The sequence below is a fragment of the Urocitellus parryii genome, chromosome 11 (assembly GCF_045843805.1).
Source record: "Urocitellus parryii isolate mUroPar1 chromosome 11, mUroPar1.hap1, whole genome shotgun sequence".
Lineage (NCBI taxonomy): Eukaryota > Metazoa > Chordata > Mammalia > Rodentia > Sciuridae > Urocitellus > Urocitellus parryii.
Genome location: NC_135541.1, coordinates 104,389,875 through 104,414,967, shown reverse-complemented (window position 1 = coordinate 104,414,967; position 25,093 = coordinate 104,389,875). Strand labels below are relative to the sequence as shown.

The window sequence follows — 25,093 nt, the reverse complement described above, 5'->3', positions numbered from 1 at the left end:
TATTAAACTTATCTCTTTACATATAAAAATAATACACAGTGGGATATTTTATTCAGCAAGATACAATGTTTAAGATCAAGAGAGAATATACAAAACTATTCTATGTAGTCTGATGTATTATACTGTATAGTAGGAATAAATATTATGTGGAACAGGAAGTAGGAGGTCTGTTCCTACAGAAATCACCAGTTAGTATAGTTTAAAGCCAAGAATTCTGCAGATACCAGGCAGAAAGGAGCTACTGTCGCATTTAAAACAATGTGGTCATTATAAAATAAAGTCCTTAAATCTATAAACAATAACAAAAACACACAAACCAAATGAAAATGTACTAAAATTTAATCATCCATAAAAGCTGTAATTTAATCTGACAGTAAAACACAAGAAGCCATATTAGAGTTGGTTTAGTATATTATATATTTTAGCTTTGAAAGCTATAGAAATCAGTTATCCCAGTTTTTCCTATAAAAGACCCATTTTTTCCAAAGCATTATGCACAAACAATTTTAATTAGAATATAATGACAGATGATATCTCATAATTTTTTAAATATAAAATGAAGTCAATGACTCAAAAAAGTTATCTGCTGCAATGAGTTTGAGGGGAAATTTCATAATTGATTATATCATTACAGATATAAAGTATAATGATTCAACTTTTAGTGCTTAACAGGGAGGAATCATGATAAAAAGGTCAATATGAAATCATTTGATTATAGTAGCAATATCTAACATTTGAAATGCATCCATGCTCTTTTGTATAATTGTATTAGAGTCAAGTATATTTATTTTCACATCTGTTATAACTGCTATTGCAAAGGAGAAATGCTATTGTCTTATTTTCCAAGAGATATACACAGAGCAAAAATTTTTTTTTCTCCAGGGAACTTGTGCAAACCAACATAAGATCTAAATTCTTCACATAATATATAAAACAGGAGAAGCCTCTTCAGATTTATTTTTTGAAGTCTGGAATGCTGGCACTTTCCAAGTAGGCAACAGTTCTTCATTCCTGTAATCTAGAATATTAAACACATACACACATATATGGTTATCTCTAGATGTCAAAATATAGTAGTAATCAAGTAGATATTCAATAACATAGAAAACCATGATCTTAGCCTGGGGATGTAGCTCAATGACAGAATACATGCCTAGTGATGCATAAGACCCTGCGTTTGATCCCCAGCATACATGTGCATGCATGCACACAAAGATACAATGATCCTAGCTGATTATTACTAGATAACTAGTAATAATATAACAGAGCTATTTTGAATTTATTTTTAAAATGTTTTAATGCTGGTGAGTGATACTGGCCAAATTATATTGTGTGCATGTACAAATATGTAACAAGAAATCCCCATTATGTACAACTATAATGCACCAATAAAAAATGTAGAAAGGAAAAAAAGTTTTTTAAAATAATGAAATATAAAGACTAAACTCAAGAAAGGGAGTCTATAATTGATCAATTTTAGCCTTTCCTTGGTTTCATTATACTTGTTGTATCATATTGTATCCTACAGTCCTGTTCATAAAGAGGACAATAGTGACCTTTCATTTCTATCCCACTTTCATCTTATTTTTAAAATTTCCCTTTCCACTAAGAAAATGACACTTGCCTGCATGAACTTTCCATGAGAAATTTATTCTGTTAGTTTACACTTATGTACATTAGGATGACCACTTCTAATAAAGGCAGGGCAAGAGATGACATAGAAAAAACCCAAATTCAAGAGTAGAACAATCAGAAACTATTATTGCTTACCAGAAGAAAATTACTTTAAAAGAAGAACTCCTTATGACTAATTTCTCTCAGAGGTCTTAAAAAATGGGACGTATAAAAAAAACATTAACATGCTTTATTATGATTCTGTTTAGAGGCTACAGACTAGATAAGCTGCCCTCAAGATTCATATACTCTGTACTAAAAATGTTCAAAATTGTTATTATTTAAATCTATCCCGTGTCTCAGTACTTTTGAGATAGGATCTTGCTATACTGCTCAGGATAACCTCTAACTCTTGGGTTCAAGCAATCCTTCTGCCTCAGCCTCCTGAGACTGGGACTCCAGTGTGCATACTACCCTGGCTTCAGTTCTTTTAAAAGTACAGGAACAGCATGCATAATGATCACAACAAAATGCACTGCAAAGTAGTCTGACTACTAAGCCACCTATTTGGTATTATCAAACATCCATATTGTAAGATAAATTATGTACATAGTCTAAGAATTGATGTAACTAGGATGAAAACCTTATTTCTAGATCTAGGCCAAGATTTCTCTCCTCTAAGGTAAAATTTATAATACACTGTCATACTGTACATGAATGAATTTTTAAAGTTATAATATACTAAACGATGGCATCTTTTCCTTTAAACAAACTAAAAGAACATCTTCTTAAATGGAAACTTAAACTAGGATCAACCTAGGTAATGGTGTCAACTACAAAGGAGTGAAACAATGTATTTAAGAACTAAAGTCCTTATCTTTGCACCCTTCCCTGAATACACACAAAAGACAGTAATCTTAACAATAACAACTTCCAGGGAACTGATGAATTAAAGTTATTAAATCAAATTTCACTAAAATCCTAAAACAACCATTTGGCCCAAAGCTATTATTTCTTAATCTGACTCTCAAAGACAATCTCTATACCCTTTATTCTATTCTGTCCATTTTTCCTTTGCTTTTCACTTAAAAGGGGGATACACTTACTCAATTGTTTTCCTTAAAAAACAGTGAGTGATACTGGCCAAATTATATTGTTAAACATATTAAACAGTGAGTGATACTGGCCAATTTATTCACTTATATCTCTAAGGAAGAAGATGGAAGTTATTTAGAGCTTTGGAAGAGGTCATCTACTAAATGAACTCAAAAGACAAAACAAAACTGACGAGAGTTAGGACAACCAACTCTCAACTGGCAAGAGTTTACTTTCCTCTAACTTGATGAAGTTCAGTAATACTCATGTAATCAGCATCAAGCTACATCATAAAACTACTCATGAAAACATCCTTTTGGAGTATTATTCACAGTCAATAAAGGAAAAAAACCTTAGAGAATTTGAATACATAATTATTAAATGATAATAATTGATCCTATATAGCCTGGTTTCTCACTTGATAGGCAGCTTTATTAAATACTGTCACTAATTTCCACTGGGTCCACTTAACAAAAACTTAAGTGGTAGCCAGCTATGGTGGCACATGCCTGTAATCCTAGCAACTCAGAAGGCTGAAGCAGGAGGATCACAAATTTCAGGCCAGGACGTTGCTCAGTAATAGAGTGCCTCTGGGTCTAATTCCCTGTGCCACAAAACTTACATGATACTTAAAGTTAACTACTACTCAGAAGCTTATAGGTAAAACATTTTTTTGGAAAGATATCAACATGGGGCTGGGGATGTGGCTCAAGCGGTAGTGCGCTTGCCTGGCATGCGCGGGCGCTGGGTTCAATCCTCAGCACCACATAAAAATAAAATAAAGATGTTGTGTCCACCAAAAACTAAAAAAAAAAGAAAGATATCAACATACACCTGAGAGGGAATGACTACCAAAACTATAATAATGTACTACTACACATCCACGAGAATGGCTCAAGTTATAAAGGCTGGTAACACCAATTTTGGGGAGGATGTAGAACTCATAAACCACCAAGGGTGTGTTAACTGGTAAAACCACTTTGAAAAACTTTTTTAGCAGAATCTCCTAAAGTTGTCAACGTACATAACATATGATCAGGCCACTCCATTCCTAGACGTACACATGGACAGAAATGCATGCATATGTCACAAAAAAATGCACAAGAATATGCAGGCAGAATTATCCATCCTGATTCCTGAAAAATGCCCTAACATCTGTCAACAGCAGAATATATAAATATATTACTAAGTTAGTCATGCAATAAAATAAAGTATAGCACAATAAAATGAACTATTGCTACACGCAACATGGGTAATTCTCATGAAAATAGTCAGAAATAAAATAATGTTATATGTTTTTGTTTATGTAAAGTTCAAAGAGGGGCAAAACTAATCCATGGTGTTAGAAATCAGGGCAGGAATACATTTAGGGAAAGTGATCACTACTGATATATATGGGTGTGTCTGAGATAAACTGATCAGACATGCACTTTTGTCTTTTTCTTTCAGAGTAATCACTGTTTCACTTTAATTCAGCATGAGTTTGGGAATCATCCAGGAAAGTATTCAAGTCCTATTTTTTTTTTTTTTTTCAGGGCTGGGGATTGAATCCAGGGCCTCAGACATGCTAGGCAAGTATTCTACTCTTGAGCTACATCCCCAGCCCCAAGCCCTATTTTTTAAATACCTATTATCCATTAAGATTTTTTTTTTTTAATTGGTACTGGGGATTGAACCCAGGGGTGCTTTACCACTGAGATACATCCTTGGCCCTTTTTATCTTCTGTTTTGAGACAGGGTCTCACTAAATTGCTGAGGCTGGCCTTGAACATGCAATCCTCTTCCCTGAGCCTCTTGAGTTGCTGGGATTACAGGCACGCATGTGATTAATACCCATCCTGCAGCAGGTGCTAGAAACACAGTGGTGAGCAAATCAGACCTGCTCGTCACCCTCTCACAGCTTAGAATTTCATGCAGGAGCTAAATAATCCAACAGATGAATGTGTCTTCAAGGGTATATCACATGTACAAAGCACAGAAGCTCAGAAATACCCAGAATAGGTAAAAAAAAAAAAAAAAAAGTGGGCCAAGTTGGAAAAATTCCAAAAGGAGATGATGAGAAAGGCATTTGTTTTACTTTTAGCATCTTACCTGGCTCAGAGCTGCTGCTGACTTCGGGTCTAGAGCAGCAGGCATGATTTCTTTTTAGGCTTCTTCTTTTCCACTGGTGTTTTTCTATTTATCTGTCTGACCAGGTCATAAAATATCTAAAAAGAAGGAAAAAGTACTTAACCAATATTTGAGACTTCATCCCACAAAGCAATTTTGGTTCTGTTAAATATTATGCTCTTAGATCTGTATTTTGCTGCTTTGTTTTGAAGTTGAGTTTCTTAGAAGCCCCAGCTGACCCTTAGTTAGGGTAAAGCAGGACTTACCTATTTATTGCTCTCAGACATTCAATATTAAGAACTGGTAGTAAAAACTTTAAAATTAAGAGAAAAGTTGCAAGAATAGTACTGATCCACCAATCAGTAACATTTTGCCACTTAATTTACCATTTTTCTCTCTAAATATGCACACACACAGTTTTCTCAACCATATAAGAGTAGTCTGTATTCCATAGGTCCCTTATGAATCAAGTGTGTATTTCCCAAGAACAAAAATACTCTCTTTCATAAGTATCTTACAGTTATCACATTCAAGATATTTAAGCATTGATACTTTACTTTGTATTGTCTATAGTACAAACTGCAGTCTCATCAACTATCCCAATAATGTCCTAAAAAGCCACTTTCCCCTCCAGGGATAGAATCAGTTCATCCAGGATCACACACTACATTTTGTTTCCTGAATTTTCAGGCTTTTAAAATCAGGAAGAGTTCCTTGGATGCTGCCTTTCAGGGCATTGTCATTTATGAAAAAAAGCTAGTAGAGTCATAAAATGTCCCCTGAATTTGAGTTTGTCTGATATTGGCTAACAATTAGATTTCAGTTATACATTTTTGGGTGAGATAGGATAAAAGAGGTATTCAATCTGTCTTCAGGTATCACATATAAAGATATATGATTTCTGTTTGACCCCTTTTAGTGATACTAAATTTTGGTTAAAACTAAAAAAAAGAAAAAGTTCACTGATCCTTGATTTGAAGGGACAAATGATATGTTAAAGTAAAAGTACAAAGTATCAAAGATAAAAGTACAGCCATACTTATTTTGCAAAAGCAGATTATTTTAATTCTGATGTAATTATATACAGTTTATAGTGGTAAGAATACAAAAGTGTTGAAACTTGGAATAGATCAGCTGAATTTGGCACTTCACTATGAAATGCAGACCTGGGATAAAAACAAGTATCATGGAAGTCCCTTACTGTTACTTATCTGGAATAAACAGTGCTTTGCAGAGATGGATAAAAAAAATTATACTGCCTAAAAAGGAAAACAAAACAAAAAAACACCCCCAAACAAAAACAAAACCTGCCTAGCTGGGCATGGTGACACATGCCTGTAATCCCAATTACTGAGAAAGCTAAGGCAGGAGAATGGCAAGGTCAGCCTGAGTAATTTAGTGACACCCTGTCTCAAAAAGTTCTCATGCCAGGCACAGTGGCACATGCCTGTAATTCCAGCAGCAGCTGGGACAGGCAGCAATGGCGAGGCAGGTGCCAAACAACTCAGAGAGACCCTGTCTCTAAATAAAATACAAAACAGGGCTGGGGATGTGGCTCAGTGGTTGAGCACCCTGAGTTCAATCCCTGGTATCCTCCCCCCTCCAAAAATAAAAATAAAAATAATATAAAAAGTTCTTGGGGTCTAACTCTGTGGAATAGCACTTGAATAGTATTGTGTGAAGTCCTGGATTCAATCCCCAATACAACAATAACAAAACTCCCAAACAAACTGGCTTCAAGGAGCAACACAGGGACACCAAACACGAATTATGTTATTATCAATTTTCCTGATATTATTTTTCTTTATTTCTTTTGTGGTGCTGGGGATTGACCTTAGGATGATATTGAACACGCATGTTGTTAAGTGTTCTACTATGAAGTTGCACCCCAGTCCAACTTTCTTGATTTTAATAGTTTTGTTGTGGCTATGTAAGAGAATGTCTTTGATTCAAGGATATACATACTAAACTATTTAGAAATAAATGAATACTATTTTTACAAACCTGTGGCAAAATGTTAATAACTGAAGAATCTGAATAAAAAGTACACAGAAATTTATTATTCTTAGATCTTTTGAGTACATTTTAAAATAGTTTAAAATTATTGACCTGTAATTAAGATAGTAAGTAGTCACATTTCTTTTAGATGATAAACAATCATCTATTTACTTTTTTAAATGGTCAAAATATTACATTGTTAAAAAGGCAAAAAATATGGAGTGATATATTCCAAAGCTGTAAATAATTCATATTCTTTTTTTCTGCTCCATCCTCCCCACTCCCATCTTCTTGAAACCACTTAACTATTATTTTATTTCTAAGAAAAACACAGAATTGATGAATAAAATGGTAGTTGATTTTACAACTCCAAAATTCAAACTGTTTTCAACTCCGAAGCCTTCAAGAACTTAACATGCATAAGCCATGAATGAGCTCTCATTAGTTCCTGAGGCTCAAGTGTAAACTATAATATGAAAATTAATAAAATGGTAAACCACAACATTAAGTTATTAAACATATGTGTAGTTTCTATTTCAGGTTCTTCATGCCAGTCAATTTCCAGTCTCTGGCACATATTATACACAAAGGTAACTAATTTTTGTAGTATTATTTTAAGTTATTTCTTTGGAAAACATTGCCTACCTCACAGCAGCAGATGGTTCAGTGATGAGGACAAGTTCGAACTATAATATTTGGTTAGAAATGCTGAAAGTCCCCAGCCTAGGTTCTTCCTCATCTCTCTGAACTAAATCTAAAGGGAACACAGAATAAAGTTTCTCAATCCCTCTCCCATTCCTAAATTGGGACGTCTTGATTCCAATTATTACTCCAGCTTCAGCAAAGAACAATTAATTCTTGATTAGGATTGATGTGGTTCGGGAATAGCTACATACTACATTTAGAACACAAAAAGTGGTGTGGAAAAGAGTTTTAAAAAAATCAGAAAATTAGAGAGCTTAGCCAAGCAGTATGTCCTTGTCTAGTTAAGGCCAAGAGTTGAATCTTATGAAAGTATTATCCTTCTATCTTCAGGCATTTGGAATCATACAAACATTTAAAAGACAGCTTAAGCCATCTGAGAAACTATGAACTATCAAAGGAATCCTGTTGCTGGATTATTAGGATATGAAGAGAGAAACGAGAGAAACGAGAGAAACGAGAGAGAGAGAGAGAGAGAGAGAGAGAGAGAGAGAGAGAGAGAGAGACAGACATCCCAAATTATACTCACAAGAATTTCTAGCATAAAGTTTAAATTTTTTCAAAAAAAGTAAAAATTCTTATAAAATGGCTAGTGCCTTTTATTTTGTTTTATTGGTTTTTGACCTTTGTTTTATAAACCTTCATTTCAAGGGTTGACTTTAACAAGACTGCTGTGAAAGTTTGCTATGTTGAAACTGCATGCAATGACAAAAGATGAGGAACAGTTCCCCTCTGTACTGTGGCTCTCACCGGAAGAGGCCCTGTGTGCTGGACCCTGGCCCAACTAAGCACCAGAACTCAATGAAGTTGGGGGTGGGAACCAGTGAGGGTAGGGTAAGGTCAGGGACAGTAAGGAATGGATCCTTACACCAACAATCCTACAAAAGTTGACCTTATACCACTGTTTCACTAACCAAGTAAATTTACCAGTCTTAATGTGTTATTTATCAAAGTTACTTTTTCTTTCTTTTACATAAAATTGCAATAAAAGTTAGAATTTTATCATACTACATTTTTCAAAATAACCTTTAGGAAATTATAATTCTATAGTACAGAAAGTTAAAGCTGGATATATTATCAAATTTCCTTTCATTTACTTGGCAATGAATAAGAAACATCTGTCGTTGAAGAACTCAGCAGGACTTGTTCCCCTTACTAGGAGGTAAACTTCTTAAGGGTGGGAATAGTGTCAGTCTGGATGACTATTACCTAGGTGCCTACCCTTGTGCCAAGAACACAGTAGGTATTCAATAAATATTTGCTGAATAAATGGAACTTAAAACTTTCTTGTTTTCATACTCATTAAAAATGGTTTCACCTGCCAGGTGTAGTAGCAAATGCCTATAATCCCAGTGACGCAGGAGGCTGAGGCAGGAGGATTGCAAATTTAAGGCCAACCTGGGCAAATTAGTGAGACCCTGTCTCAAAAAAAAAAAAAAAAAAAAAAAAAAAAAAAAAAAGGTTTCATCTAAAAAAGCAAGCTTGCCTTTTCTTCTTCTTTTTCAGTACTGGGATTAGACCTGGGGTGCTCTGCTACTAAGCAATATCCCCAACCCTTTTTATTTTTAGACATGGTCTCATTAAATTGTCAAGATTGGCCTTGAATTTGTGATTCTCCTACTTAGCCTTCCAAGTCACTGGGATTACAGGTATGTACCACCACACCCAGCTGGCATTCTTAATTATTTTAAGAAACAGGTGAGTATGTTGAAATTTTTTTCCCTGCCAGGTATTTAAAGTAATTTTGTTGCTTTGAAAGTCAGATAGTAGTCTAGAAGTATAATATTAGTAAAAAAAAAAAAAAAAAAAAGTGACTTCAAGAATCACAGACCAGGGAGAGAAACAGCAAGCAAAAACACAGAACTCAGATAATACCTTCTCTTACTCTTTTGTTTTGTTTTGTTTTGTTACCAGGAGTTGAACTCAGGGGCACTCAACTACTGAGCCACATCCCCAGTCCTATTTTGTATTTCATTTAGAAACAGGGTCTCACTGAGTTGCTTGGTGCCTTGCTTAGTGGCTGAGGCTGGCTTTGAACTAAATCCTCCTGTCTCAGCCTACCAAGTCACTGGGATTACAGGCGTATGCCACCTTGCTTGGCACGTTCTCTTATTGTTAGTCTGTGTTTTAAGTGATCTGAATTCTGACTAACTGTGATGCTACAAATGGCAAGCAAACAAGAAAGGAAAGGAAAGGAGGACGCTCTGTTGTTGCTGTTTTAAAAATGTTTATGGTAAAGTTAAGACAAGCAAATGGAATTACTTAAGTTTTTGTTTGATTAATGGAGATTAGTTGAGAATTGTACTGATTTTCTCAGGGAATCAGTAAAGTTGGTCCTTTATAAAGAGCCAGGCACCTAGGCACATAGCTTACTTGCTAAAGCACTCTAGCCCACAGTTATATTCAAGAAAGCAGAGTCCTTAATTCAGGAACCAAAAAGAGCCTTGTGCACTTGCTGTATCAGGCATAAAGGACAGTAAATTCTAGTGACATGTCCATCCTCATAGATTCCCCACTTTTCTGCATGCACTAAAGGCAAAGCATCAAATTCTGAGGTATTCACAAAGGTACTAACCTCTTTCTGTGGTAGTGAAGGTTCATTATAACAACTTTGATTTTGTACTATCCTACTTGACTTTATAGTCTATTTACATGCATCTGGATAGATAATTGTTACAAATAAGGGTATTGTGACAATTTTCACACACCACTTTCTGACATATTATTTAAAGGCTTAACAGATCTTCATACATATTCTTTAATTTTAACAGCCTTTTTGACAATAAGATAAACTTAAGTATCCTCATTACTGCTATCAAAGTGACCTTATGCAAGCTAAGAAATATAGTTGCTAGGAATTACTTGGTATTTTCTATAAAGTGATGCAATCATTATCGCTCCAAAATTTTTTCTTAAAAAAAAAAAAAAAAAGATGGTTGTTAAAGAAAACTAGAAAGGCATATGTTTGTGCTGTCCAGCAGTTGTAGTTACCTCATTAACGTTGATCTTTGACTTTGCAGAAGATTCTAAAAAGGCACAGTTACACCACTGTCTTGCTAAATTCTGGCCCTGTTCTTTGCCAACTACTCGCTCATCTTCCAGATCACATTTATTGCCAACCAAAATCATTGGAACCTGTAGGAAGGAAAAAAGAAATGAGCAACAACATACTCATTATTTAGCCTCTTTATAAATAAGCAATTACCTGCCATCAAATGAAATGTGTTTGAACTTCACCAATTTCTTAAAAAATGGTACTCTATAGTATCTTTGTATGTTTGGGTGGAGGAGCAGAAAATAGAACGAGAGGGAAAAGATAAAAAAAATGGAAGAGATCCTATTAGATTCATATGTTAAGTTACTTTAAGAATATATCCCCAAATTCTCATGGGGACTACTGTATATAGCTGAATTTGAAGTAGAAAAGTCTGAAGGAAAAGGAACCTTCTGCACTAGAGAAGAATGTATGCACTAGGTCTATGTAACTTAAATGCTTCATCAAACAGGTCTAATAAATGCTAAAAGTAGTGACAAGACCAACATAGTAATAGCTTCTACTTCTACATTTGACATCTAGATTTGAAGATTATTCAAGTGCTAAAGTGGTGTATTAACAATAAAAATAAAGCCACAAAGCAATTATGTTTTCTTTTTTTGGTCCTTATTTCTTTTTTAATTTTTTTATTATTAGTTGTTCAAAACATTACAAAGCTCTTGACATATCATATTTCATACATTTGATTCAAGCAGATTATGAACTCCCATTTTTACCCCATATACATATTGCAGATTCACATCGGTTCCACATCCACTTTTTTACATACTGCCATACTAGTGTCTGTTGCAATTATGTTTTCCATTTTCCTCTATATCATAGATGCTAGGCTATATCTACCTACAACTTCCTACTTCCAGTAAAAAAGTAACTAACATGCTATTAACTTCCTCAGTGAAGGTGTTCAAAGAACAGTCTTTGCGAGTTGATGGACACTATACAAAAGAAAGAATTTAAGAGACACAGTGGACCTTCTACCTAATAGGTAATTGTCAACAGTCAGACTAAATGCACTAGGCTCTACAGCTCCATCTTTTTTCTTTTATTACATGGGGTAAAGGGATTAACATTACCAGAGCTCATTGCCTATGAAAACAGAACTCTCTTAGATAAATCAGTCATGGGAAACAAAAAAAACTATTCATTAGGTTATGAGTGGTCATGAGACATATGGCGTCTCTCCCACCTATAACATTACCAAGGTTAAGGTTCTGTTTTCTCTGAGAATTAGAGAAGACACAGAGACAGAAAGGTACAACTGAAAATTTATACCTAATTTATACTACTGAAAACAAATTCTCTATCTCATAACAACAGTAAACAAGTAAAATATATATTTTACTTTTGCAAAAGAAAAAAAGATACACACCACCAACAAAATGCTATTCTTGATTTCTAAAGCAAAACTAAAAACTTCTAAAATCCAGTTAATTAAAATCTTTAACATAATTCAAAGGGGAAAAGTGCATGTAAATAAAAACTATACAAACAGAATTTTAGAACTAGAAACATGTTTCTTGAACCCTATTTTTGACATAATAAAGCTCAACTTGAGACCCACTCTATGAATTACTTTTAACTTCTCTTCTTCCTCCACTATACTTTTTATTCCACACAGTACAAGTTCTTTATCCTCATTTTCTAAACATCTCAGCATATTATTTGTAGGTTAATTTTGAAAGTTAAAATTTATTTTGGTCATAGGGGCTCTTCTTGGCATGTGGTAGATTCCTTCCAAATCAGCTACTGATGAAAAATCAGACACCTTATTTGGCCACAGAGAGATGGCAGCATATAAAAGAAAAATACTTACATCTTCTGTATCCTTAACCCGTAAAATCTGTTCCCTCAAGTCCTGTAAGTCATTAAATGTGGACTGAGCTGTAATAGAATATACTAGTGCGAATCCTTGGCCATTCTTCATATATAAATCCCTCATCGCTGTAAACTGCTCCTATAATTAAAAAAAAATCCAATTATAAACATATAATTTTTGATTATAAACTGGAATATTCAAACAGAACAATCAAAAGTGAGCTTGCACATTTTTAATAACATGCTTTCATGACAGAAAACATAATACATATTTCTAGCAATTCTGAGGTAAATGCTCCTGTTCCCTACTTAGGGACTAGAAACAATGACAACAAACTATAGAATTAGAAGTCTTTTTTTTTTTTTTTTTTTTTTTGAGATGGGTTCTAAACATGCTGTCCAGACTGGCCCTGAACTTATAATCCTCTTATCTCTCCCTCCCAAGTAGAAGGAATTCTAAACTACCTCCATCTGCTTTTTAGGAAAAAGAAATTCTTTTTTGCATATGCAAATCCTATTGAGTTTACTGTTTGGAAAATTTATAGTAAAACTGCTACTCAAGTAGAAAAAAATCTGAGGCACAAATAGACTACTAAACTATAACTTAGTCATCCAGCATAGTCTCAATATCTCTAGTGGCAAATTTTATCACTTTTATCTGGTTTTGGTGGTACTGGAGCTAAAACTCAGGGCAATACTCTACTCCTAAGCGACACTCCCCAGTCCTACTCTTTTTATAAGAGTCATTTACGTATTTTTATTACCCTCCTCATTTCAAACCTTTTGAAAAGATATGACAATAGTGATTATCTCCTTCAGTTAGATTCATTAGTTGGTAACATTTAGTCACCCAGCTATAGTCATATCAAATTAAAATTACTTTTGTTTCAATTTTAAATCCACTTATTTTTTGGTAACAATAGTTGCTTTATGTTAATTATATATATTAAATAAGACAGAGTCTTATAAAATTAAGGTACATAGAGCAGAATATTAAAAATGCATATATGTTGGGTCTTCATTACTAAAGATTTTGGATCTTCCTATCTCTGGAAGCATTAAACATAAGGCTATAAGATTCTGTGAGCTTTTTGCTTCCTTGGCTTGCTGGTTTCCCATGATTACACTCGCTATTTTGTCTACTACATTCTGAAATATTTCTAGTTCCACCCAGTCTGATGCACTCAATTCTATTCCAAGTGTCTGTGCTGTCACAGGACTATGATTGAACTTCCTACACTGCCATCGGTGCATCTTCTGGGAAAGATGTAAAAAGTTTTTTTCTGGATTTTCATTAATACTTTGTTATAAATTCTAGCATTACTATCCCTACCATATTCTCTTTAGATCATGGTCTCTGTTACTTATTAATCAAAAGTCCTTATAGAACTGCTATGGTTGGTATTACTTCCCACTGAGAATCCTAACCTCCTTCCTAAGGACAGTCTAGCAGATTAACTCATTGAACAACTGTCCATAGAGAGCCCTCTACATGACAGACATTGTTGCAATCCTAGGATATGTTGGTAAATGAGAAGCAAAAATCTCTGGAGGAGTCTTAAGAGATGACTAAACATACAAACAAACAAACAAATAAAAATTTAAAAAGTATCAAGTACACCAGATGGTAATAAATGTCACAGAGAAAAATAAAGCTGGGGAGGGGGACAAGGAGTTTTTCTAGAGAGTAGGAATGCAAGGTCATGTACTAAAGGAAAGGGCTAACAGGTAACATGAAGAAGGTCACAAAGGTGAGGAAGTAAGCTCTTTCAGATATAAGAAGAAAGAGTGTCCTAGGCAAAGGGAATAGCAAATGCACAGGCCTGAAGGAAAACATATACAGTATTTGAGAAGTTGTAGGAGGCTGGATTCATTGAATCGTTAATAGTGTGCATGGGAGGTAGGGCCAGGAAGGGAAATGCCTACCTTAACTAAAATTTTGATTTAAAATAATATTTGTTTTTTTTTTTTTTTAAAGCACTGATAACATACTCCTCACTTCAATACAAGGAGAGGAGAGTCAAAACACATATTCTGCAGGTGAACTCAAAATGCAATTTAATCATACTATGTGGGCATTATGGACATCACAAATTATTTTATATAGCTAAGAAAATTTAAGAAGCCCTACATTCAGAGAATTCCCTCTCTCTCTCAAAAAAAAAAAAAATCAGAATGATTACTTTCTATTCAGATGAGAAAATCCTGCTCTCAAATTAGAATATGCTTGGGGGAGGGGGGAGTCCTTACTGTTCCTGCTGTGTCCAGGATTTCCAGCATACACTGTTGGCAATCTACTTCAACTTGCTGTTGGTAGTAAAAAGAAGAAAAAGTTAAAAAGTAACATCAAAAGTTCATTTTATTTTTCTTCCACCCCTTCACCCAAAGTACCAACTAACAACTACAAAGCATTTTTCCAGCAGTGTGCTATATTGGTTGGGATTACATTTGGTACCATATAAGGAACAGGGGTCTTAAAGCACATTCTGTTAACATTACAGAAGGCAAAATGGTTAATATTAAGTGTGGATATTTTCTGACCATGATAATGATGTTTATTTGTTCTTAGGAAAATGGTATATTTTGGAATTAAAAAAAAAAAAACTGCAAACAAATACAGTTCTAACAGAAAAAATGCATATAGTGTGAATATTCACATTCAGAGAAAATAAAGTATCATTAAATGGCTCAAAATGAATGAGATTTTGAGGTAAAGAAAATTTGCATCAAGTATATCTAAAAAGAACAAATTAAAAAAAAAAAGGAAATTTGCAAACTCATTATATTCAAGTTCCTAAAATTTTACTAAGGTATTTACAAAATCTAAGATAAAAGGCAAACTCAGAAGAGTTAAATAGCACTGAATTTAAGAATTCCTCAAGACTTGAAGAAGGTCTCTTCATTAGAAAAACACTGTTAAGGTGAAATTTCATATTCTGAATTCCATTTTCCCATTTTCATATTCTGAATTCCATTATAAAAAAGAGGAGGAGGTTGTCTGTCTTATAAAAGAGGAGGAGGTTGGCCTAAAGAAAGTATCAACAATCAACTGTGTGGAAAAGTTTTAATAAACAAGGAACTAAGAAAGTCGTTCAGCATTCTAAGTACAGACCTTGCTTTGTGGATAAAGATTTAACTAGCAACTTATTTTGGGAAATTTCAGTAAAGGAACGCATGGGGCAAGTAAGTAACTTGCACAATCTGCACCCAGGCATATTTAGTGAATAATGAATCAGGTCTATAGTTTTACCGTGTATCTAGAGCAGTTTTCTTCTCAATTTGAAGACACTGAAATTACTCTGCCAGATGAACTTAATTCAACAAAAGTTACAGTACTATTAAAGATAAATTCTAAAAACACTTAACAAAGCAATCCTTTTCTATTTGTTAAAAGACAGGTTTAATCTTTTTGGGGGACAGGTATACATATATATCTTTGCTGTCTCCCCTCAATATACCTCGAAAATAAAATTATAAAAATTCCCACAACTCTAGGTAGTCTTATAATAGATTATTATTATTGCTCTTGTCATGATCAACAATCAGATTTTTTTTCCCTTTTAAAAACAGACTTTATTTAAGAGCAGTTTTAGATTCACTGCAAAACTGAGGTGAAGATACAGAGATTTCCTATATTCTTGCTGCCTACATCAAGCATAGCCTCTTTCTACTGTCAACATCCTGGGCCAGATAGGCACATCGTCACAACTGATGAATTTACATGGATACATCATTATCATTAGGAGCCCACATTTTATATACAGACTGCTTTTGATATTATACAACCTATGGTTTTGACAAATTATGACATGTATCCCATTCTAGTATCAAACAGATTGTAATTTTTGAACGTCTAATAGTAAAATTTTTTAAAAATATAACTAAACAAAACATCAAAACTTTCACTCACTGAATAACTTTAAGCATAAAAGCTGAAAATATACCTACTATTTTATGCAGTTTTTGCCAACTTAAAAAAAAAATTCCCACTAGGAAAATGTATACAGTAAAGAACAAATTATTAATCAATAACAGAACATGACACGCTCTATATGTAAGCAACTCTGTAAGAAATATTTACTAGGTGAAACTTAAAAACAGACATAGCACATTTCTATAATTCTTCAATCTTTAAAAAAAGCAATTTCATGGATCAAGTTTTAAAGTCATAATAAAATACTCATAAGCATGCATACAGAGTTTCACATTTTACCTTTCTGTAGGAATCCTCTATCGTCGGGTCATATTTTTCAACAAAAATTCCCTGAACAAACTGAACTGTCTGAGGGAATGGAAACAGAAAAATTAAGGGCTTGGAAGAAATATTAAACTTCCTTGAATATTAATTAACCTCACAAAGTTCTAAATATTAAATGAAATTATGTTAAAATTCTGGGTAAATACACAAAGTATAATTATTATTTTCCACTATAAGGATGGATACATAACTAAGAGTACACTTATTAAAAAAAGATGGTCAAGTTAAAATTTCAACAATATTGCTGCAACTATTACACTGCTAAACAATTAACTATATTTAGTTTCAAAACAGATGATATAAATAAGATTCTAATTATTAAAAAATTAAAATTCAATATTTAACCTATTACCTCTTTATGTAATTAAATAACTTTCATCCCTTTTTCTCAAAAGACAGAGAATGGTTCTAAATCTTTAAGTCATACCAATATGGGGAAAAAGAAAAGGGAATATAAATTTATTGAATATCTTTTATGTTCTAGGCTAGTCACTTTAAATTTATAATACCCAAGTTTACATTCACTCCCAAATAGTTATTTTTCCCATTTACTAGTAGAGACTCAAACGTACAATCTTCCTGATTCCAAAGTACTAATCTTCCTATTGGAAAACACTGCCTACTCATCTTATTCAGACATTATCTACAGTAGTCCTCCCTTATCTCTGGTTTTTTATTACTACAACAGCAGTTTCCTATAGTCAATCATGACCCAAAAACATTAAATGGAAAAATCACAGAAATAAATAATTCATAAGTTTTAAACATCACGCCATTCTGAATAGTGTGCTGAAGTCTCATGTCATATTGCTGTGTTCCACACAAGACATGAATCATCCCTTTGCCCACTGTATCTACACTGAATATCCTATCTTCCCATTCGTAGTTACTTTGTAGCCATGTAAGTTATCAGATCAGCTGCTGAAGTATCATAGCACTTGTGTTCAAATGACCCGTTTTATTTAATAAAAGCCCCAAAGCATAAAAGTAGTGATATCTGCAATTAGGATGTACCAAAGAAAAGCTGCAAAGTGTTTCTCTAAAGTAAAAAAGTGAAGTTTCTCTACTTAATAAAAGAAAAAAAAAACACAATTGTATGCTTTACAGCAGTTATTGTTCTTAATCTCTTACTGTGCCTAATTTATAACAAACATTATCATAGCCATGCAGGTACAGGGAAAAACATAGTATAAATGTTGGATTCAGTACTATCTGACATCCCTTGGGAGATTTGGAACCTATCCCCTGCAGATAAGGGGTGACTATGGTATTTTATCTCTAAAATTTCTATAAGCACATTCTAGCAACAACACATTTTATCATTCAGTAAATGAAAAGGAGTAGAGAAGATGGTTGTGAGATATATTCTAGGCAGCTTTAAAACAGGTCTGGTATACTACTGCCTAAAAGCAAAGGTAAACATGTAGACTGAGGTCATTTATAATTACTCAAAAGAAATATTTTCTACATTATTTGAGCTTGAGAAATATAGTAAACTTTGAATTTTTTTCTTCCTAAATTGCTATTATTCAAAGGGAATTCAAGATATAATCACACTAAAAATGATTATTAATCATCATTTTTTTTTAAGAGAGAGAGAAAGAGAATTTTAATATTTATTTTTTTTAGTTTTTGGCGGACACATCATCTTTGTTTGTATGTGGTGCTGAGGATTAAACCCGGGCTGCACACATGCCAGGCGAGCGCGCTACTGCTTGAGCCACACCCCTAGCCCTATTAATCATCATTTTTAATTTTTTTTTTTTTGCTACCGGGGATTGAAACTAGTGGCCATTTTAATCTTTTATTTTGAAACAGGATTTTGCTAATATGCTTAGGGCCTTGCTAAGTTGCTGAGGCTAGCTTCGAACTTGTGATCCTCCTGCCTCAGCCTCCAAAGCTGCTGGTATTACAAGAATGTGCCACCAACTTTAATCATCATTTTTATAAAAAATTTGATCACCTCATCTTTTTGGTATGATATGATTTAAATAATATTGATCTAGGGGAAAGGGTCCCTGAGGATCATACTATTTTCCTAATGATATTAAGAGGTACTCAAGAAACTGGAAAAAGAAGGCATGAAAACCTAACTCCCTTCTATAAGTCAGACATTAATGAGACTTTCAAAAATGAAAAACAACCCCACATTTCTTACTTCTAAAAGTAAAGTTTCATTACTCCTCTAAAAATGAATAGGCTTTCATTCTGGATCTTATGTAATCATTTTCCTCTCGACTGGATTACTGTCTCCAACATAAAAATATGCAGACATGTTCTACTACCTCAAGTCTCCAAATTAAACATAAGCCTTCCTTAACCTCATGATCCTGCCAGCTTCTGAATATTTTCTTCTCTGTAATAGTCAAATTTCTTTAGCTGTCTGCATAGTAGTTTCATTTCCTAGTTCTCAGTTTTGCGGGGTGGGGGTGGGGTAAATAGAGGAGTTGCCAGGGCTTTAACCCAGGGCCTCCCACATGCTAGACAAGTGTTCCACCTCTAAGATTACCCCTAGACCCCTCTCATTTGCTTAAAAAAAATTTTTTTTGAAGTTGTAGATGGACACAACACCTCAATTCCATTTATTTATTTATTTCTTCATTCATTTATTTATTTATATGTGGTGCTGAGGGTCAAACCCAGTGCCTCACATGTGCTAGGTAAGCATTCTACCACTGAGCTACAATTCCAGTCCCTCATTTACTCTTTAACCCACCTCAATATGGTTATGGCACCACTACTTAATTAAAGCTGCTGCTTTTATCACATCTAACTATCTCCGTGTTCCCAGATCATTTATTTCCTTTTTTCAATCTTGACTTCTGAGTAGGTAAGGATACACTCTTTTACACTGAGGTACAGAACAAGCTCCTACACTAGCTCCCACAATCTTACTATTCTCTAAAGTTTGAGAAGTACACAGAGCTTAGTCCTGGGCTCTTCTCTCTCTGGTCTCTCCCTAGAGAACCTCATTCACTCCCATGGATTTTAAAAAAAGATCTTAGTCTACCTACCACCCTGTTCCCAACTACCCAATTCAATTCTTAAGAAGTAACTGATATTATCCATAGTTTATGTAATCTTGCAGAGACAGCGTACACATTATATAGGTATCTCTCCTCAACCTTTACCTTTTTTTGTTGTTGTTGTTAAATGATAGTCTAAGCTGTTTGGTACCTTCTTATTTTTCCTTATCTAAATGATACATTTTAGATATCACTACAAATCAGTATATGAAGAGCTGTTTCATTCCTTTAATTGGTGGGTGGTATTCTATGCTGACTATGTATTAAAATTTACTTAAAGATCCCTTACAGGTAGGCATTTAGTTTCTAAACGCTTGTCATTATCAAGAGTGTTGCAATGGATACCTTTGAACACATCATTTTGTCTATGTGAATCTTATGTGAGATAAATTTCTATAAAAGAAATTTCTGAATTGAAAGTTACATGTGCATTTGAAAACATAAATATTCTAAAACATTCCCACAGAGGTACTAATTTACACTCCAAATAATAATGTAATTCTCAAGAAATCAAATGACGCTGATATACTGATGGCACCCCAAAGGTTTTTTTTTTTTTTTTTTTTCTTTTTGGTACCAAGGATTGAACACAAGAGGGCTTAACCTCTGAGCCATATTCCCAGCCCTTTTTATACTTTATTCAGAGACAGGTTCTTGCTTGTTGCTAAGGGCCTCGCTAAGTTGCTGAGGCTGGCTTTGAACTCATGATCCTCTTGCCTCAGCTTCCTGAGCTGCTTCAATTACAGACATGAGCCACTGCATACGGCATAGGCTTCTTTTTTTAAGCTCTTATTTTTAAGATCCATTTGTTTATTTGATGTATTTACTTGAACGTCTCACAAACTTAAAATGTAACATGACTATTTCTTTTTTCTAGTTCTCATATCAATCCAGCACAAAATTATGTTAGTTCTACTCCTATTTAATACTCAAATCATCTATGTATCTTTTCTTCACACCATAGCTCCAATCCAAGCTTTGTAAGCAATAACTTAATATATTTAATTAGTTTCCAATTTTATCCCATATCCATTCTGAACCTCCTTAAAGTTATGCTGACCAGTCAAAATGCACTCATTCAAACATATCCATTCAAATAAATGCCCTTCCCCCCCCAAAAAAAAAAACAACTCTGTCTTCAATGTCTTCTCACTGTTATCAAAAGTAAACTCCAAGTTCTTATACAGTTTTCAAATCATGATCTGGCCTTTGCCTACCTATTACCTCATTTTCTTCCACTCCTCCCTATTCACTCCTGCTCCAACTATACTGACCCTTCTCTCAGTTGTTCAAATGTTTAGATACACTTATGACATGCTCTCCTTTAACACTCTTATTTCAGAACACCTCTCCCACAACTATAATCAAGCAACTCTTTGTTTAACTGTGTATTTATTATCTTTAATGAATGTTCTAAGAGAGACTGTGACTGTTTTGGTTTACTGTTAGGATCACTGTGGGAATCTCAATAATTATTTACTGAGTGAATAAGCATGTATGCAAAATAAAACTTTCATTCTACATAAGTTTGGGGTGGAGCCAGAGGAGGACTTACTTCATTACAATCTTTAATAAACAATTTCCTCCAATTGGATGTAAATTCTTAAAAATAAAAACAATCATATTCATTTCTGAATCATGAAATTGGAGCTTAATATATAAAGTATCTGATAAATGTTTGGTAAGTAAAAAATAATAAAAATATGACCAATCAATATTAAACCACACATCTTTGGTTAATTCCCTGTCTCTTGTTGGATAGATACTAGGTATGTAAAATATGCCACCTTTTCCCCTTTGTGATTTTAAGTATGAAAATAAGCAAATGCCAGACTTCTGCTTTTATTACACTAATTGGTTATAGTTAGGTGGCTAACTTACCAGAGCAGACTTCCCCACGCCTCCTGAACCAAGGACCACTAGCTTGTACTCACGCATGATGTGGTCTGTTTAAATACTGACAATCTGGAAAAAAAAAAAAACCCACAAATAATTTTAAAAATTAACAAATATGCTAAGAACAGTGATTTTGTTTTGTTTTGCTATTTTTCCCCTTAATACCATTCAAGAACTTTTGTAGATTTTAGCTAGGTTTTCACAACAATAGCCAGACATTTTAATTCATGAAGATCATCTTTGTTTAGGCATCAGTTATAAACCTCTTCATGTTACTTCTAAGAGTGACCAGAAAATAAAAGGATTAAGACCAATAGTTGAGGCCAGGTGTGGTGATATACACCTATAATTGTAGGTACTTGGGAAGCTGGGGCAGGAATATTCCAATTGAAGACCAGCATGGCAACTTAACAAGGTCCTGTCTCAGAATGTAAAAGGGCTGGGGATGTAGCTCAGTCAACTGCTTGCCTAGCATTTGCAAGGACCTGGGTTCAATCCCCACTACCACAACAAAACAAAACAAAACAAAACACCCAATAGTTGTGTTATAACTATAATCATGAATCCAATTCTTTTTAAAGCTATAACTTAAACCATCTATGTACTTTCATGAAACAGTCACTCATGAGCTTTAATATAAAGTATATGCTATTTGCCTGCACATCAGACAGTAATTTTATATCACATTATAGCTAAACCATGTAAAATGTCATCTTGAAAATTATTAGGATAGAAATACGATAGGTCAGATGAAACTGTTACATTTATCAGCAGGTGTTAATAATATACTTAAGGCTCAAAAGGCTGCAGAAAATAAAAAGAACATAAACTTTATTTTTTTTATCTTCATGGCTATACTAAAAGATTAAAAAGACAGTAAATAATTTCCAATGGCCTTGGTGGAGTAACAAGGATCACACTTTTCATTCCATAGTAAACAGCTAGAACACTTGGCCATAATAATCAAATTCCTAAAAAAAGATATCAAAGAGAGAGAGAAAAAAAGATCTTATAGTGGTTTAAGATAAAAAGTTTAGAAAAGAACAAAGTTTAGTTAGGAACAAAGTTAAACTAATATGTATGCCTGAATAAAAGTCAAAAAGAAGCAGCGCATGGTGGTGCATGCCTGTAATCCCAGCAGCTCAGGAGGCTGAGTCAAGAGGATCACAAGTTCAAAGCCAGCTGCAGCAACTTAGGCCCTAAGTAACTTAGTGAGGCCCCGTCTCAAAATAGAAACTAAAAAGGGCTGCAGATATTGTTCAGTGGTTAAGAGCCCCAGGGTTCAATCTGGTACCGCCCCCCATCCCCCCCCCCCCACACCTGCAAAAAAAAAAAAAAAAGTCAAAAAGAAAAGTATATAATCACTGTTAATCTTTGGCATATATAAGAAAAAGAAAAAATCATAACACTTTATACATCAGGCATTAAACTCACCCCAGACAGTACAGCCTCAGACCTCTTTTTTTTTTTTTTTTTTTTTTAAAGCCAGAAGGACCCCCTCATCACATGGGAGTCTTGTGGGTCTTGAGGATCGGATGTGATTCTTTTTTCTTTTTTTATTGGTTGTTCAAAATATTACAAAGCTCTTGACATATCATATTTCATACATTAGATTCAAGTTGGTTATGAACTCCCAATTTTACCCCAAATACAGATTGTAGAATCACATGGGTTACACATCCACATTTTTACATAATGCCCTATTAGTAACTGTTGTATTCTGCTACCTTTCCTATCCTCTACTATCCCCCCTCCCCTCCCCTCCCATCTTCTCTCTCTACCCCATCTATTGTAATTCATTTCTCTCCTTGTTTATTTTCCCATTCCCCTCACAATCTCTTATGTGTAATTTTGTATAACAATGAGGGTCTCCCTCCATTACCATGCAATTTCCCTTTTCTCTCCCTTTACCTCCCACCTAATGTACCTGTTTAATGTTGATCTTTTCTTCCTGCTCTTCCTCCCTGCTCTGTTCTTAGTTGCTCTCATTATATCAAAGAAGACATTTGGTATTTGTTTTTTAGGGATTGGCTAGCTTCACTAAGCATAATCTGCTATAGTGCCATCCATTTCCCTGCAAATTCCATGATTTTGTCATTTTTTAGTGCTGCATAATACTCCATGGTGTATAAATGCCACATTTTTTTTATCCATTCATCTATTGAAGGGCATCTGGGTTGGTTCCACAGTCTAGCTATTGTGAATTGTGCTGCTATGAACATCGATGTGGCAGTATCCCTGTAGTACGCTCTTTTAAGGTCTTTAGGGAATAGTCCGAGAAGGGCAATAGCTGGGTGGAATGGTGGTTCCATTCCCAGCTTTCCCAGGAATCTCCATACTGCTTTCCAAATTGGCCGCACCAGTTTAAGCATTCGACAAAGTACAGCATCCCTTTATGTTCAAAACACTAGAAAAACGGGATAACAGGAACTTACCTCAACATTGTAAAAGCTATCTATGCTAAGCCTCAGGCTAGCATCATTCTCAATGGAGCCTCAGACCTCTTGATGAAGCTGCAGAATCTCCTGCTCCAGAGAGGAGGATGTTTAGTGCTATGCTGGGGTGAGTGTTCAGTAGCTTACTGCATTGGAAAGGGTAACTGAGAACAATCCTGATGTGAGGAACCTATTTTCTGAAGTATTTACTCAAATTTCAAGGACAGTGAACCTTGAATCAGCATACCAACTCTAAGGCTTCTGTTCACTGTCTGCCAAAGTATGAAACAAACAAAGAAGATCTCTCTTCAAACTTAAAAATGTGCCTCAGAAATTGAAGCCTTCTGATTAAGTATGTGAGGTGATGGATATATTAATTAGCTTGATTTAATCATTCCATGATGTGTTCATATACCAAAACACCACAGTGTACCCCACAAGTAGATACAATTATATTTCAATTTTAAAAATATAGAGATTGATGAGCTGCAGGTGTGGCTCAGTGCATGCTTAGCATATGTGAGGTCATGTTCCATTCTAGCAGCATTTAAAAAAAAAGTGAAAAGAAAAAAGAAGATGATAAACAAAAATACAGACTTCTTGAAAAGCCATTAAGACAGAAAAAAATGGACCATCTTTAAGATATGGAAAAAACAAACAGTCAATATAGAAAGCTAAATAAATACAATGACTATATTCTTCAGGAATCAAAGTAAAATAAAGATTTTTTTTAGATTCCTTCCTTAAAAATAAAGAAAAAGAAGAAATAAATTCATCAGCAAACTTAAATGGAGAATGAGAATAAATCTCAATGATTTAATAATCACTTAAATTTTATGCGAACAAATTGGAAAGTCTAGAGAAAAGAGTCAAATTTCTGGACACATGTGACCTACCAAAATTAAACCAAGAGGATATTAAAAAAAAAAAACTCTAAATAAGCCAATAACTAGTAATAAGATTCAATCAGTAATAAAAAATTCTCCAAGGAAAAGCCCAGGACCAAATGTCATCATCACAGCTGAATTTTACCAAAATTTAAAGAAGAATGAATACCAATGCTCCTCAATCTCTTCCATAAAACAGAAAG

General features: G+C 34.2%; 1 protein-coding gene across 13 annotated transcripts in view; it reads right to left on the bottom strand.

Annotated features, from left to right (window-relative positions):
- Positions 1-321: 321 nt before the first annotated feature.
- Rap1a (RAP1A, member of RAS oncogene family) overlaps positions 322-25,093 on the bottom strand; it is an 88,653-nt gene continuing 63,881 nt past the window's right edge. For 9 of the 13 annotated variants that reach the window (XM_026394128.2, XM_026394130.2, XM_077791152.1 and 6 more), the window contains 7 exons: positions 21,554-21,637; positions 16,602-16,670; positions 14,639-14,695; positions 12,387-12,527; positions 10,510-10,653; positions 4,801-4,916; positions 322-1,018 (listed from right to left, as the gene is read on the bottom strand). In XM_026394128.2, the coding sequence (XP_026249913.1) occupies positions 4,830-4,916; positions 10,510-10,653; positions 12,387-12,527; positions 14,639-14,695; positions 16,602-16,670; positions 21,554-21,610 (555 nt within the window). In that variant the 5' untranslated portion in view covers positions 21,611-21,637 and the 3' untranslated portion in view covers positions 322-1,018; positions 4,801-4,829. Of the gene's footprint in view, positions 1,019-4,800; positions 4,917-7,461; positions 7,571-10,509; positions 10,654-12,386; positions 12,528-14,638; positions 14,696-16,601; positions 16,671-21,553; positions 21,638-25,093 lie in introns of those variants that run through there. The other 4 variants (XM_077791157.1, XM_077791158.1, XM_077791159.1 and 1 more) reach the window with 2 other exon arrangements.